Source organism: Micromonas pusilla (assembly GCF_000151265.4).
Source record: "Micromonas pusilla CCMP1545 genomic scaffold MICPUCscaffold_13, whole genome shotgun sequence".
NCBI lineage: Eukaryota > Viridiplantae > Chlorophyta > Mamiellophyceae > Mamiellales > Mamiellaceae > Micromonas > Micromonas pusilla.
In genome coordinates, this window is record NW_003315894.1 from 148600 (window position 1) to 163882 (window position 15283).

Consider the following 15283-nt stretch of genomic DNA (forward strand, 5'->3'; position numbering starts at 1 on the left):
CGCCTCGCTTTAAACTCCCGCCCGCGACGCCTTTCAACTCCGCTTCTGACGCCTTTCAACTCCACCCCGACGTCGCTTCGTATGGATCGGCCCGCAGTCGCTGACGAAGATGTACTTTCAAACGGAAGCCGATTGGTTGACGTACGGCGTCGCGATCAAAGCGTACACGCTGAGCGACGGCGTCACCGTCGTGGACGAACGCGTGACGACCGGCGTATACAACGGGCCCGACGCCGTCAGCGGGTGGACGCCCGGGTATCATCTCGAAGCCTCGACCGGGTCCTCGGGGAATCACGTCCTGTCCATCTTCTCCGGGTGCTCCACCGCGCCTGGGTCCTGCGACGAGACAAACAGGCAGGACCACATCACGACGTATTTCAAGTTTATGCTCCACGCGCAAGAGATCTTGCGCCCGAACCTGATCTGGACGCTCGTGGACTCGCTCGATTCGGATGGGTTAACGACGAGGACGGATAGCGCCGGGAGCATCGTCACGAAACGCTCCGCGAGCGGCGCGATGGTGACCGTGCAAGATCGATACATCGTCGGCGTCGGCGGTCCTTCCTACAATTTCGGCTCTGGAGCGGGGGCGCGGATCACCGTGTACGACACGTCCACGTTGATCGAATACACGCACACGGCGGACGAAGACGTAGACAAGCTCGAGTTCCCCGCGATCGCGGCTTGGGACGATTACGCGTGTTCGTCCTGTCCCGACACCATCGTCGGCGCGTTCCTCATCACGGGCGGTCGCGTGAGCTCCGCCTTCGGCCCGAGCACGACGACGCAGGAACAACAAGCGTACAACGTTTACCTCGGAAAGATCGATCTGACCTCCGGCGTGATCACGGTGTCCATCTCGCTTCTGTACGCGTACGACTCGAGCACGAACGACTCGAGCATGCCCGCGCGTTTCGGAAGCGTCGCGTGGGTCATCGGTAACTCTTTCATGATTCAAGGCGGCTTCCACCTCGGCAGTCACGCCCTAGGCTTGGAACTCAACGAGTACGCTACGGACTGCACGGCCGACGCGACTGGTCGAGTGTGGGCGTTCGACGCGGGACTGACGGACGCCGGCGTTCTCGCGTCGACCGCCCCGTGGTCCCTCGTCGCGGAAGCCCCGGAAGCGACGACGACCGCGTGCACGACCTCTGAAGTCGTCGCCGCGGGCATCGAGGGGGGGCTCGGGCGCGGCCGCCACGCGGCGACGCTCGTGGGGAACACCTCTGTTCGCATCTCCGGCGGGTTGCGGCATGCCTCGAGCATGCCCGCGTTCGTATCCTCGCTCTACGATCAGTGGGAGTTGGACCTTGCGACGTACACCTGGACGCAGTACACGGCGACGAGCTGGTCCTCGGAGTCCGTTCCCTCGGATCGAAACCGTTGGGACCACGCGATGGTGACGCTCGGCGAGTCCCGCGTCGTCGTCGCCGGCGGTAACTGCTTGACGGATGCTCACTGCGTCAGCGAATACGTCTTCACGCAACCGTCCGGCACGGCCGCGTTCGTCGACGAGTTCGGCGAGCAAAGCGACACGGAGTACTCCGCTCTCACCGTGGACGACAGGATATCTCTGGCGACCGCGCCCACCGGGCTCGCGCGCGAGTCCTTGGCCTCCGTTGGCGTTGGAACGTCCAGCCGGACCGTGCTGTGCGGCACGCACTTGTACACGTTTTCGCTCGTCGACCCTACATCCGAGTCCAGGGACGCGCCGGGCGGACTCGTGTGGAGGTACAAGCTCGTGAGCTACGTCTCCCCCACCGGAAGCAACACGAAATACTCGACGGACGAGTTTCACGGAAGTTCGACCTCTCCGTTCCAAACGATATCATACGCCGTGAACCGCGGGTTCGCCCCGGTGACGGTTCTCATGAGCGGCTCTCACACGGACATTGCGGGGAGCAACGATATTCACGTCGCCGGCCCTCTGGTGATTTCCTCCGCGACGTACTTAGCCTCCACGGCCGCTGGGTACCCGACGACGTGCTCGATGAACGTCAACGCGGCGACGACCGCGTCGGAGGCGGCGGTGTGGCGACAAACCTGCGTCGGCCCCGTCGTCGTGACCGGCCAAGCGGGCGCGGTGGTCGCCGCGAGCGGCCTTCAAGGCGGGTTCATCATCACCGGCGGCGTGAAGGTCCTCCTCGATAACTTCGAGATCTCCGGGGCGTTCGCCGAGTCAGGCGGCGCGATTTACGCGGACAACCTCGAGTGGCACGACTACAACGATAACACCGACGGCAGCGCGCTCGTGTTTTTACAACGCATGACGCTCACGGACAGCACGTCGCTGAAAGCCGGCGGGGCGATATTCACGAAGCGCAACATGCACGTATTCAAAACGACCATCTCAAACTGCGCGGCGGTTCTGTACGGCGGATGCGTGTACTTCGAGGACGACACGACGCAGCCGCTGTTGATGGACGAAGTCACGATCGTCGGCGGCGACCTTTCGGCGGCGAACAGCGGCTTCGCCGCCGGGATAAACCAAGGCGGGTTGATATATTCGACGGGAACGATAGAGATCGTCAACTCGGCCCTGTCCGGCGGGTACGCGAAGCACGGCGGAGGGATTAACCTTGAAGGTACGACGAGCGTCGTGTCTTTCCTCACCGACAGTACGATATCCGGGTGCTACGCGGTCTCAAACGAAGGGCTTGGCGGCGGAATTTACATAAGTCAAAACGATCTTTTCTACCCCGTGGACAAGTACGATGACTACAATCGGCGCGGCCTGCAAGCGTGGAGCTCGACTATCACTGGAAACATGGCGTTCGCGGGTGGCGGCGTCTTTATGAATCGCGGACTCATGATGTTTTATGGGTGCACTTTATCCAGTAATTATGCCACCGACGAGGGCGGCGGACTGTTCGCGAGCGCCAGCATCGTTGGCATCTGGAGTTCCTCGAGCGTAAACAACAACATTGCCAACCGAGACGGCGGCGGTGTGCTCGTTACTCTGTCGACGTTGTACGTTTTGGAATCTACATTCGACAGTAACTACGGCTTACGCGGGGCAGCCATCCGCTCGCGCGACTGCCGTGCAGAGATTGGCGGGAACATTGTCGTGATCGAGGACTCGACGATCCAGAATCATTTTTCTTTTTCCGCGGGTGCGGTTTTCTCCGAAGACACGACCACTCAGCACATAGATACCACGTTCGATAACAACATCGCGTACCGCATCGGCGGCGCTGTGTACACTCGCGGGCTGACCTATCTCCATAGCGTCGGCTCGACGTACAAATACAACTACGGACTCTACGGCGGCGGGCTCGCGTTGATGGGGAGAACGGCGGCGATCTCCACCGCGACGATCTCTAATAACTGGGCGTTCCGAGACGGCGGCGGCGTCCTCCTCGAATCCATGGCCTCGGTGACGTTCACGAGCTGCACGATCTCCGGCAACACGGCGTGGACGGGGTACGGCGGCGGCGTCTCGCTATACGGCGGTGGACGATCGAACGACGTCGGCACACTTCCTCTGTCCACGAGCACGATCAGCGGAAATAACGCGCAATACGGCGGCGGCCTCGCGGAAATTTGCGAAGAGGACGACTACGACCAGTACTTTGGAACGTGCGCGCAATACTTCTTGCAGACGGACAACACGATCACGTCGAACGGCGCGTGGAGCGCCGGCGGCGGCGTGTACTGGGCGACGAACCCGCCCATCGCGTGCTTTTGCGGCGCGTGCACGACGACGGCCATCGCGCAGGAGATTCACGTCGACGCGACGCTCCCGTGCAACGACCTGTCCGGGAACCAGGTGTACGAGGACACCTACGGCTCGTACGTGTACACCGACGACGGGTTCGTCATCGATTACATTGTGGCGTACGGCCCAGAGATCGCGTCGGCGACGGCGGCTTACGTCGCCGTCGGCGAAGAGGCCAACACGGTTTTCGCCCCCGGGGTGGTCTCCGAGACGCCGATCGTCGTCACGCTCGTGGACGTGTACGGTCAGACGGTGACGTCCGGCTCCACCTCGAACGCGACGGTCTGGGCGACGTACCCGGACGGGGTCACGATGACGTCCGGGGGCATGACGGACTTGTACCGGGGCACCGGGAGCATTTACCTCGGTTTCGTCGCGGAGGCGGGGACGTACGATATCGAGTTCGTCTTCCAGAACGACATGGAGACCGTGAGCTCGTTCAACTTGATGAACACGATTTACTCCAACTACTACGGCTTCCTGTACTCCGGGCCGCTCGAGACGACGGGGACGATGTCCGTGACGATCACGTCGTGCGAGCTCGGCTATTTCCTGAACGCGGCGAACTCTTGCGAGGGGTGCGGCGAGGGGCATTACTCCCCCGCGGGCGCGGTCGCGGGCGTGTGCTACGAGTGCCCCGCGGGATATTTCAACGACGACGAGAGCGCGTCGGGCCCGAGCTGCACGCCGTGCCCGGCGGGGTATTTCCTCGCCACCACGGGCGGGCAGAGCCAGGCGGAGTGCACGCAGTGCTCGTCGGTCTCCGTGAGCGCCATGGGCTCCAAAACGTGCACGGTCTGCGGCCCGGGGTTGACGCCAAACTCGAAGAAAGACGCGTGCGAGACGTCCGAAGACGTCTACATCGTCGTCGTCTCGTTAATCTGCGCGTTAATCGTCGCCATGATCGTGTATTGCTGCGTGCACTTCCGCCCCGGCGATAAGAAGGTGAAGATCATCATGAGGCAGATGCGCGAGTCGCAAGGAAAAGGGCTCATAGACTCCGCGGCGGAGCGCGAGCGCGTCGCGGCGCAGTCCATGGACGATTTAACTCGCGAGGTGAAGGTCACCGCCGCGGCGTCGAGCGCGGTGGACGCCGCCGCGAGGGCGTCCGTCGCCGCGGCCGCGCTTCTCACCGGTCTCGACGCGGAGACGCTCGCGAACGACATCGCTCCCGTCGTGAGCTCGCAGCGACGGGCCGTCGAGAGCGCCGTGAACCAGATGACGTACACCTGGGGCGCGGACGGCACCTCGATCACCAAGTCGGAGGAAAACGAAATCATGGCCGCCGTGGACGTCGCCGTCAAGGCTGTGTGCACGGCGACGCAGCAAGCCGCGGACGCGGACGCCGCGGGGACGCTCGAAGCCGTCGCCGAGGTGACGGACAAGTCGCTGTCGAAAAAACTCTCCGCGCGCGTCGCCAAGGCGAACGACATCGAGAACGACGTCACCGCCGCGATCTGCATGGCCGCGCACCTGGACGCCATCGAAGCGGTAAACGAGGCGAAAGAGGTGTTGCTCACGCTTCCGAAGGGCCCGCAGTTCGACGCGCACAAGCTGAAGTATCAAGAGGCGCTCGAGGCGATCGAGGAGCGGATCAACGCCACGGCGCTCGCGAGGCGGTATGCGACGCAGGCGCGCATCAACCGCCGCGGCATCAACCCCGCGCCCGCGCCGGGGACCCCCGAGGCCGCCTCGGAGGCGAAGACGGACATCGAGGAGTGCTATCACTTCATCGCCGGGATCGAGTCCACCCTGCAGATGCTCTCGAAGGTTTCGGAGAAGAACGCGGCGATCGCGCGGGCCAAGGCGAAACTGGGTCCCATGATTACGAACACCGCGAACAAGTGCCGGACGAAAATCGACGCCGCGTACGGCGCGAGAAAGGCGAAGGCTCTCGAGGAAGACTTCCCGATGACGGATCCCGTCGGCGTCATCGCCCTCGAGTCGATCATGGAGTCGACGTTGCACATGCAGCGGCTCTCCGCGGAAGCCGCCGTCGGCCTCGCACTCGCGATTCATCCGGGGAAATTCTCCGACGCGAATCTCACCGTGGCCGTGCAAGCGGAAGCGCTCGCGGGACGCGCGCTCCCCGCGGCGCAGATGGCCATGTCTCGTCACATGGCGGACGCGTTCGACGCGCAAGGTATGGACCCGTTCGAGGCGGCGAAGCACGCGGCGGATCTCGCGACGAGTCTCGAATCGATGCACGACAAGTTCGAAACAATCTCCGCTCGCCGTCACGGCGCGCTGATGAAGATGATCATCGACGCGGCGAACTTGAACGGGCCGCCGAACGACGCGGACGTGGAAGCCGCGACCGCGAGCGCGACGGCGACGCTCGAGGGCGACTTCAAAGAGGCTGCGGAGTCGGTGCTCGCGATCCAACACCCCGAAGGGATCGAACCGGAGGCGTCGAAGGACCTGACCGAGGACCAGAACCAAGTCGCGAACGATCTCTCGCAAGCGGCGCAGACGTCTCTGGCCGACGAGATCGCAGCGTTGAGCGCGTCGCAGGCGAAAGAGGCGGACGAGCGGAATGCGGCGCTCGAGCAGCTCGCGAACTTGGATCTCGCGGACGCGCACGCGCAGGAGATGTTGCAGAAGCTCACCGCGAAGGTCATCGCCGCCGGGTTTGAAGGACGCGACTACGAAAAGTTCGACGGCGTCGCGTCCATTCTGAACCAAGCGCAGGCGGGGATGGCTCTCAACTTCGCGAACGCGCGCTCGGATCTGGACGCGCAGACCATGGCGATGAACCGCCAGCTCGAGAAGTCCGCGGCGCGGCACAACCAGGATCTGAGCGACCGTCTCACGAAACGCGAGGAGACGGGGCCACAGAAGAAGCTCGGGTTTTTCGGGCGGACCAAGGAGGCGGCCCGAGAGCGCGCCGTCGCGGCGACGATCTCGAAACAGATCGCCCTGGCCGGCGGCACGAAAGGGATGGATAAAGAGGCTATATCCGCGATGATGAAGGAGCACGTCGACAAGCTCGTCGCGATGAACAACAAGCTCGAGGACGTGAACAAGTCGAAACACGACAACTTGATGGCGCGGTTGGCGAAAAAGAAGGCGGGGAACCAAGTCGCGCCGGTGTGACGCGGCGGCGACGTCGGGTCGCCCGCCTGAAGTACACCCTAGGTCGTAGATAATCCATCGTGTCTACGTTGTATATATAAGGTTATTCACATTATTCGTTCATGTTTGTCGACGTGAATCACGCGTTTGTAACGAACGAGACGAGCACACGAACATCCGGTTCCGTAGACCGGCGCCTTGTCCATTACGTGCACCACGCTCGACGATGACGCGACCACCGCCGCCTCAAAACCGCTCCGATTGACCTGAAAATTTGTGGAGAGGTTCCTTACATCATGTAGATGCTGATTTCGATGCGTAACGGCAAAAAAAGAGCGTTAAGGTCCGACGGAGATTCGAACTCCGGTCATTGGTATTTTCCTTTCTTTCAGATCAGAAACCAATGTGATAACCAACTACACTATCAGACCATAGAGCGGGCGGGGATCACTTTGTCGCACGAGCAGTGACGCTCGCGAATGAGATGTGCCCAAAACGTCAAATTTAGGAATTATGAAGCTGTTTGAATCGCCGCAGTACGCGTACGTTTCAACCCCGAAATCCTCACAGGCGAGCAGTCAGGCGAGCGCGCGCGTACTCCCGCCCATCGTCGGCGAGCGGCCTGCATGACCCGTCGTAATCAAAAAAACCAACGTCCCGCGCCAAATCTCATCCACCCCCACCCCGCCCCGGGACGCGCCTTCGCCCGCGTCGCCACGATCGCGCCCCCCCGCCGCGCGATGTCCGGCGTCGCCCAGGGCGCCCCCGCGTACGACGCCGCGATGATCCTCAAGGTCGTCGGCTGCGTCGTCGGCGTCGTGGGGTCGCTCCTCGTGTACGGCATCCTCCAAGAGCGCATCATGACCAAGCCGTACGACGACGGCGGATCGGAGGAGTCGTTCACGTTCTCCGTGTTCCTCGTCATGAACAACCGGATCGTGTCGATGGCCGTCGCGGTCGCGACGTTGGCGTGGATGCGCGGCGCCGTGCAGCCGGTCGCGCCGATGTACAAGTACGCCGCGGTGAGCGCGTCCAACGTGGTGGCGACGACGTGCCAGTACGAGGCGCTCAAATACGTCTCGTTTCCGGTGCAGACGCTCGGGAAGTGCGCCAAGGTGAGCGAGAGGCGGCGGGCGGCGGAGGAGGCGTCCATCGCGCGTCCATCGCGCGTCTTCTGCTGTGTCTCCCGAGGGTTCTCGAGGAGGGCGCGCGTCGCGCTCGAGCGCGACGCGGGCGGCGCGAACGTCGTCCGATCTCGGGACGAAAGAAATCACAAATCTGACGCGACCCCGTCTCGTCTTCTCCCCGTCTTCGCAGATGATCCCCGTGATGATCTGGGGCTACGCGATCAACGGCAAGTCGTACAAACTCCAGGACTACGCCATCGCCGTCGGCGTCATGCTCGGATGCGCAGTCTTCGCGACGTACGGCCCGACGACGTCGAAGAAGCACGGCAAAACCGCCGCGGAGACGGGCGCGTACGGCGTCGCGCTCATGCTCGGCTACCTCGGCTTCGACGGGGTGCGCGTTCTCTTCTCATGACCGCACCGTCCCATACGCTCCTCCTCGCGCGTCGAACGTCGTTCCTCGAGGACTTTCCAACTGACTCGACGTTCACCCCACCCACGCGTCACCATCCCCCTTCATCGATCGCGATCGATCGCAGTTCACGTCCACGTTTCAAGATAAGCTGTTCAGAGGGTATCAGATGGAGACGTACAACCAGATGCTGTGGGTCAACGCGTGCAGCGCGGCGGTGTCGTGCCTGTGGCTCTTCGGCGACGCGTCCATGGGCGCCGCGATCGCCTTCATCCAGCGGCACCCCGCCGCGCTCGTGGACTGCTTCACGCTGTCGCTCGCGAGCACGTGCGGACAGCTGTGCATCCTGTACACGATTCGCGAATTCGGCGCGTTGCTGTTCGCGACCATCATGACGACGCGGCAGTTTCTGTCCATCCTGCTGTCGTGTCTCATATTCATGCACCCGCTGACGTGGCAGCAGTGGCTCGGCACCGCGCTCGTGTTCGCGTCGCTGTACTACCAAGCGTTCAACAAGGGCGCGAGAGGGGGGAAGAGCGGCGAGGTTGGAGGAGGCGGCGGCGACGGCGGCGACGCGAAGGATCCGCTCGCGAAGGAGATGCACGCGGAGCAGCGGGAGCGGTTCGCGGGGTCGAACCGCGCGTGACGTGACGTGACGACGAGAGGCGATCACGAAGGTAGTTTAGAAGTTGACGACGCGGTAGTCGACGGATGGATTGATTGAATTTGATTGAATGTACTGTACGATTCTTCTTCTTTCCTTCGTTCACCCGTACACGTCGACGTCCTGCGGCCCCACGCGCTTCTTCCCCGCGAACGCCTTCCTGTTCGCTTTGCCGCCGCCATCGCCTCTCCCGCCGCCGCGACCGCCGCGACCGCCTCTCCCGCCCCTCCCTCCCCCCCGGCCGCCGCCGCCGTTGTCGTACGCCATCCTCGGTGGCAGCTTGAACGGCGCGGGGTAGTCCACGCCGACGACGCACCCCGCGCTCTTCGCGACGTCTCCGGGCATCCGCCGCGGGTCCGCGACGAACCCCTTCGGGACGTCCTTCAGCTCCGGGACCCAGGTCTTTACGTACCGCCCGTCCGGGTCGTAGTCCTTCGTCTGCTTGGCGATGTTGAACTTGTTCACCCTGCCCCCGGTCAACCCCGCGGCGCTGACCCAGTTCCCCCAGTTCGCCGCGCAGTCGTAGTCGATCAGCGCGCTCTCGAAGTACTCCGCGCCGAGCCGCCAGTCCACGCCCGCGTCGAGGCACAGCCAGCTCGCGACGTTTTGCCTGCCGCGATTGGACATGAACCCGGTCGCCGCGAGCTCGCGCATGTTGGCGTCCACGAGCGGGAAGCCGGTCTTGCCCTCCTTCCACGCCTTGAGCGCGGCGGGGTCGTCGCGCCACGGGCCCGCGCCGCCGGTCCACGTCCCGCCGCGGCCCGCGGTGCCGTGCGGCGTGAAGATGGCGTTGCCGTGCTTCTTCGCAAAGTAGATGAAAAAATCGCGCCAGATCAATTCGAAGATGAGCCAGTACGTGCTCTTGTTCTCCACGCGCTCGCGCTCGTACTTTCGAACCTCGCGGTGGACGTGTCGCGCGGACACGCACCCGTGCGCGAGCCACGGCGACAGCTTGCTGCTGTAGTCGCCGCCGAGCATGCCGTTCCGGGTTTCAAAGTACGTCTTGATTTTTTCGCTCTCCCACACGTAATACTCGACGCGCGCCAAAGCCGCCGTCTCGCCGCCTTCGAACGGCAGCACCGCGTTCGGGTGCGTCGGCGCCTTGGCGCGCGCTCGTTCGTCCTCGGTCGCGAACGGGAGGTCGTCGAGCGACGGTTCGTATTCCAAAACGCTCGCGTCGATGGACGCTTTCGCGAGCGGCAGCGCGCCCGGTTTCGGCGACGGAGCCGGCGCGCGAACCGTCGCCTTCGACTCCACCTTGTTCCGAAACGGCGTGAACCCGTTCGGGACGTCCGACGCGTCGGCGTTGAACGGGATGTCGTCGACGTGGTACATCGTGCTGTTCCACACCGTGCGCATCGCGTTTTTGGGGTTCGCGATCTTCACCGCGGAGGCGATCGCCGCGTCCACGCGTCTCTCCTCTTGGTGCACCTCTTCCTGCGACGGCGGGGAAGACGCGGCGTCAACGGCGGGGTAGGCGGGAGCGGGCTGGCGGCGCGCGAGCGACGAAACGAAACGAAACGAAACGGCCAATCCCTCCGCGTTACTATTGTCGTTCCCTTCGTCGAAGCCTCAGATAGCACAAACTATTACAGTTTACATTCAGCGCGACGGCTCGACGAGCGAGCGACGACGCTCTGCCGTGATGAATACGTTCTCCTCAGCGGCTTCCGACGGAGGGACGACGACGGCCGGGACGGGACGACGGACGGGCGGACGCCGCGGCGAGCGAGCGACGTCGACGCCGCACCTGCGTCAGGACGACGTTCGTCCCCCCCTCCAGCAAATACCTCGGGATGACGTCCTCGGGCTTCCCGACCGCGACGAGCAGGTCGCTCCCGACGTCGCGCAGCGATCGCTTGAGGTCGAGCACGGACTCGAGCAAGAATCGCGCGCGGCGGCCGCCAGTCTTGGGCGTCCCCCACGCGCTCGCCGCGAACGTCCGCGGATCGAAGCAGAACACCGGGAGGACGTCCACGTCGCCGCTCCCGCTCGCGACGAGCGCGCTCGCGGCGTCGACGACGAGGTTATCGCGCAGGCGGAGGTCCGTGCCGCGGAACCACAGGAGCACGCGCGCGGACGCGGCGTCGTCTGCGGGCATCTCGCTCGACGACGACGACGCCGCCGCGAGCGCGGACGAGGAGGACGACGACGCGCGGCAGACGAAGACCGCGGCGGCGAGGCGGCGCGTGGACGAGCCGCCACCGGTGGTGTGACGCGGCGCGTCGTCCGAGGATAACCCGCGCGCGCGCCACGCCGCGGAGAGCGCGGTCGACGACGAGAGCGCGCGACGGCCCGTGACGTCGACGACGACGACGCGTCCGATTCCGAAACGATGCTGAAGATGATGCCGCGCGGAAGAGGGCCTCGACGAGACGCGCGAGAGCGCGAGCGCGAGGACGCGGCCGGTGGACGCCGTCGCCGCCGCGCCGGTCGCGGCGACGCGCGCCAGCTTGCCGTTCGGGAGGTCGCGAGGTCGACGACGCGCGCCGACGAGTGACGCGACGCGACGCGCGACTCGGATAAAAGAACCATCGCCCGTGACGTGGACTGTGGAAAGCTGCTGCGAAGACTTGGCGAGGAGTCGCGCGATGAAAGCATTTTCGCGCTTTCAAACACACTCACTGACTGATGAATTGACCGGACAAATAATCGTCCCGAACGCGAAACGGACAAAACGCCCCGAGATCTGGCTAGGTCTCGTCACTCGCCACGCGCGCGACGACGGCGCGTCCTCTTCCTCCTCCTCCTCCGCGGCCTCGTCGCGAAGTGCTCGCGTACCCCGCGATCGACGCGACGTGATGTCGTCTCCAATGCGGATGACTCGCGGCGGCGTCGACGATATCGCGGGGGACGGATCGACTTCCGCATATCTCGACGCGGGCTCGCGCTTGGAACGTTTCGCCGCGGACGCGCGCGATGTCTTCGACGCGCACGTGCTCTCGCGGCTCGACGGTGGCGACCTCGCGATGCTCGCGCTGGTGAGCCGGAGTATGCGCGACGTCGTTTTCGCGTCGCCCGTCGGCGACGTGAGGGACGTCGCCGCGGTGAGGAGGGAGCTCGGGAGGATGCCGAACTTCGTCGGGTCGGTCAGCAGGTTGGCGTGGGCGAAGGAACAGCGAGGGTGTCCGTGGAACGCGAAGACGTTCACGTGCATCGCGAGGGGTGGGAACATGGAGGTCGCGAGGTGGGCGAAGGAACGAGGATGCCCGTGGACCGAGTGGACTTGCCGCCATGCCGCGCTTTGCGGCCACCTGGAGGTGATGCAGTGGGCGCGAGCGAACGGATGTCCGTGGACCGAGTGGACTTGCGCCTATGCCGCGAGAGGCGGCCACCTGGAGGTGCTACAGTGGGCGCGAGCGAATGGCGCTCCGTGGGACGCGATGACTTGCGCCGAAGCCGCGGAAGGCGGCCATCTGGAGGTGCTGCAGTGGGCGCGCAAGAACGGATGTCCGTGGGGCAATGGGACTGGTGCCGCAGCCGCGAAAAATGGCCACCTGGAGGTGCTGCGGTGGGCGCGTGCGAACGGATGTCCGTGGACCGAGTGGACTTGCGCCTATGCCGCGAGAGGCGACCACCTGGAGGTGCTCCAGTGGGCGCGCGCGAACGGCGCTCCGTGGGACGAGTGGACTTGCGCCTACGCAGCGAGAAGCGGCCACCTGGAGATGCTTCAGTGGGCGCGAGCGAACGGCTGTCCGTGGGACGAGAGGACCTGCGCCTGGTCCGCGCGTGGCGGCCACCTGGAGGTGCTACAGTGGGCGCGAGCGAACGGCTGTCCGTGGGACGAGAGGACCTGCGCCTGGTCCGCGCGTGGCGGCCACCTGGAGGTGCTACAGTGGGCGCGGGCGAACGGCGCTCCGTGGAACGAGGGGACTTGCGCCCATGCCGCGGCAGGCGGCCACCTGGAGGTGTTGCAGTGGGCGCGAGCGAACGGCTGTCCGTGGGACGAGAGGACCTGCGCCTGTTCCGCGCGTGGCGGCCACCTGGAGGTGCTACAGTGGGCGCGGGCGAACGGCGCTCCGTGGAACGAGGGGACTTGCGCCCATGCCGCGGCAGGCGGCCACCTGGAGGTGTTGCAGTGGGCGCGCGCGAACGGCGCTCCGTGGGACGAGTGGACTTGCGCCTACGCAGCGAGAAGCGGCCACCTGGAGATGCTTCAGTGGGCGCGAGCGAACGGCTGTCCGTGGGACGAGAGGACTTGCGCCCATGCCGCGGACGGCGGCCACCTGGAGGTGCTACAGTGGGCGCGCGCGAACGGCGCTCCTGGGACGAGTCGACTTAGACAGAGGAGTGGCCCCACGTGACGGAGTGGCTGCAAGCGAACGGACGTCCGCGGCGCTAATAATGTGACGACGAGAGAACGTGCTTGTAACGAACGAACGAGCGAATGAACGAACGAACGCGGACGCTCGGAGAAAGCGCCGGCCCTCCGCCGCGGCGGACGCGACGTAGGGCTCCCGAAGACGATTAATACATCGATTAACAAATGAACACGTCACACGTCGACCACGCCACGCGTGCCGCGCGCGTCACAAAAACAGCGAGTCCTCGCCGCTGATCGCCTCGAGCAGCTCCCCCGCGGCGAAGTCCTTCACGCACAGCGACGCCCCAACGTCGTACAACGCCGCCGCCGGCTGCGCGGTCAGTATCCCCACGGTCGCGATCCCGGCTCTCACCGCGGCCATCGCGCCGGTCGGCGAGTCCTCGAACGCGACGCACCGATCGACGAGCTCCGGCGTGACCGCGCCGATCGCTTTCAAGCCCTCCAGGTACGGCTCCGGATGCGGCTTGGCGCGCGAGCACTCGACGCCGCAGATCACCGCCTTGAAGATGATGTCGGGGTGGAGTTGAAAGGCGTCAGAAGCGGAGTTGAAAGGCGTCAGAAGCGGAGTTGATAGGCGTCGAGGGCGGAGAGAGACGACGGGAGAGAAAGTCCTCAAGGAACGGCGTTCACCACGTCGACGGGGTCGTATGGGGACCAGTGTAAGATAGAACGCGCCTCGAAGTAATTCTCCAGACGCAACGCTCGCAACATGAGCTCCGCGTTCGCTCGCGGCGCGTTCGTGACCGCGACTTTGCGCACCCCTCTCATGTTGACCCACGTCAGGAGGTCCGTGAGCCCGGGCAGCCGCGTGAGCTGCGACGCCGCGCGGCGCCGGAACTCAGCCTCCTTCTCTTCCCACATTTCTTTCCGCGCGTCGAGAGACAACTCCGGCCACAGCGCCGCGAAGATGTCCTCGTTCGTCCGCCCGGCGATGTGCGCGCGGAAGAAGGCGTCGTCGATGGGGACGCCGCCGTTCTTGTTGTCTTTGAGGAGCATGTCGGAGAAGACCGCGTGGTGGATCGGGTCCGTGTCCGTCAGCGTGCCGTCCTGTCGAGTGACGAGAAACGATGGTTAAGATGGTCATCGGCTGGACGACGCGATGCGATGGACGACGAAGAGACGCCGCGCGTCGGCGGGACGCGCGGGCGACGACGCCGTCGCGATCGCGACGCTCCTCGTTCATCGCGTACACGCACAAATATAAGGAGATGGACGCCGGACGCACCATGTCGAAGAGGAAGCCGTACGGCTCGGCCGGCAGCGGCTTCGCCGCGGTCGCGGGCGCGGCCGTCGGGGACGACGCCATCGATCGATCGGACGCGAGCGTTCGGCACCCGCGGCGGCGGCGGCGCGCGCGCGACGAGGCGAGAAGAGCTGGGGAGGACGCGGCGTTCGCACGGCACGGCGCCGCTCGCATGCACGGGGGGGACGACGATGCCGCGCGGGGGGTGTGACGACGACGCCCGCGGGACGGTCGCGCGCGACGGGGAGTGCGGCGCTGTCGGACTCTCCGAGCCAGCCGACGACCGCGACCGCTGCGCGCGCTGACCGACCGAACTGAGGGTCAGATCGCCGCGCGCGACCGCACCCGCACGCGATGGCGCCGCGCAACCTCCGGAAGAAGCGCAAGGCGGAGAGCGACGAGGACGACGACGACGAGGAAGGGCAGCAGACGCTGCAAGAGCGCATCGAGGACGCGCGCACGCTCATCAAGAGCCGAGCGAAGAGCAAGGTGCGACGAACGCGACGCGCGGATTCATCATTAATTCGTTCGTTCGATCTCGCCCCGTCCCCGCCCCCCTGGGTCCCCCCTTCCCCCCCACCCCATCCCGCTCACGCCCCGCCGCGACCCCGCCGACGACTCGTCTCGCAGGGCGTCGGCGCGGACGCGCTCGCCCTCGGCGGCGGCAAAAACGACGCGAGCGGCGCGGACGGCGCGGGAGCGGCCGATCCCGCCGCGCCC

The 15283-nt window shown here is 65.1% G+C and overlaps 5 protein-coding genes across 5 annotated transcripts; 3 read left to right on the forward strand and 2 right to left on the reverse strand.

Moving 5' to 3' along the window:
• Positions 1 to 75: 75 nt before the first annotated feature.
• Positions 76 to 6917, forward strand: MICPUCDRAFT_52512 (uncharacterized protein). The gene has a single exon (XM_003062723.1). It carries the CDS (start codon positions 110 to 112, stop codon positions 6812 to 6814), a length of 6705 nt encoding a protein of 2234 aa, XP_003062769.1. The 5' UTR covers positions 76 to 109; the 3' UTR covers positions 6815 to 6917.
• Positions 6918 to 7482: 565 nt separating this feature from the next.
• Positions 7483 to 8978, forward strand: MICPUCDRAFT_36043 (Drug/Metabolite transporter superfamily; the record flags this gene model as incomplete). Its single annotated transcript, XM_003062724.1, has 3 exons — positions 7483 to 7908; positions 8111 to 8314; positions 8460 to 8978. The coding sequence occupies exons 1-3, from the start codon at positions 7534 to 7536 to the stop codon at positions 8976 to 8978; spliced, it is 1098 nt and encodes a 365-aa protein (XP_003062770.1). The 5' UTR covers positions 7483 to 7533.
• Positions 8979 to 9098: 120 nt separating this feature from the next.
• On the reverse strand, positions 9099 to 11097 carry MICPUCDRAFT_22169 (uncharacterized protein; the record flags this gene model as incomplete). The annotated part of the gene is made up of 2 exons (XM_003062934.1): positions 9099 to 10433; positions 10747 to 11097. 2 exons carry the CDS (start codon positions 11095 to 11097, stop codon positions 9099 to 9101), a joined length of 1686 nt encoding a protein of 561 aa, XP_003062980.1.
• A 700-nt stretch (positions 11098 to 11797) lies between these two features.
• On the forward strand, positions 11798 to 13300 carry MICPUCDRAFT_52515 (uncharacterized protein; the record flags this gene model as incomplete). Its single annotated transcript, XM_003062725.1, has 1 exon — positions 11798 to 13300. One exon carries the CDS (start codon positions 11798 to 11800, stop codon positions 13298 to 13300), a length of 1503 nt encoding a protein of 500 aa, XP_003062771.1.
• Positions 13301 to 13525: 225 nt separating this feature from the next.
• On the reverse strand, positions 13526 to 14367 carry MICPUCDRAFT_22036 (uncharacterized protein; the record flags this gene model as incomplete). The annotated part of the gene is made up of 2 exons (XM_003062935.1): positions 13526 to 13819; positions 13960 to 14367. Coding segments are annotated over 2 exons (702 nt in total), but the record flags the coding sequence as incomplete, so codon positions are not given.
• Positions 14368 to 15283: the final 916 nt, after the last annotated feature.

Excerpts from the sequence above, each read along its gene's own strand:
- MICPUCDRAFT_52512 (XM_003062723.1), top strand. The coding sequence starts at position 110 with ATGTACTTTCAAACGGAAGCCGATTGGTTGACGTACGGCGTCGCGATC.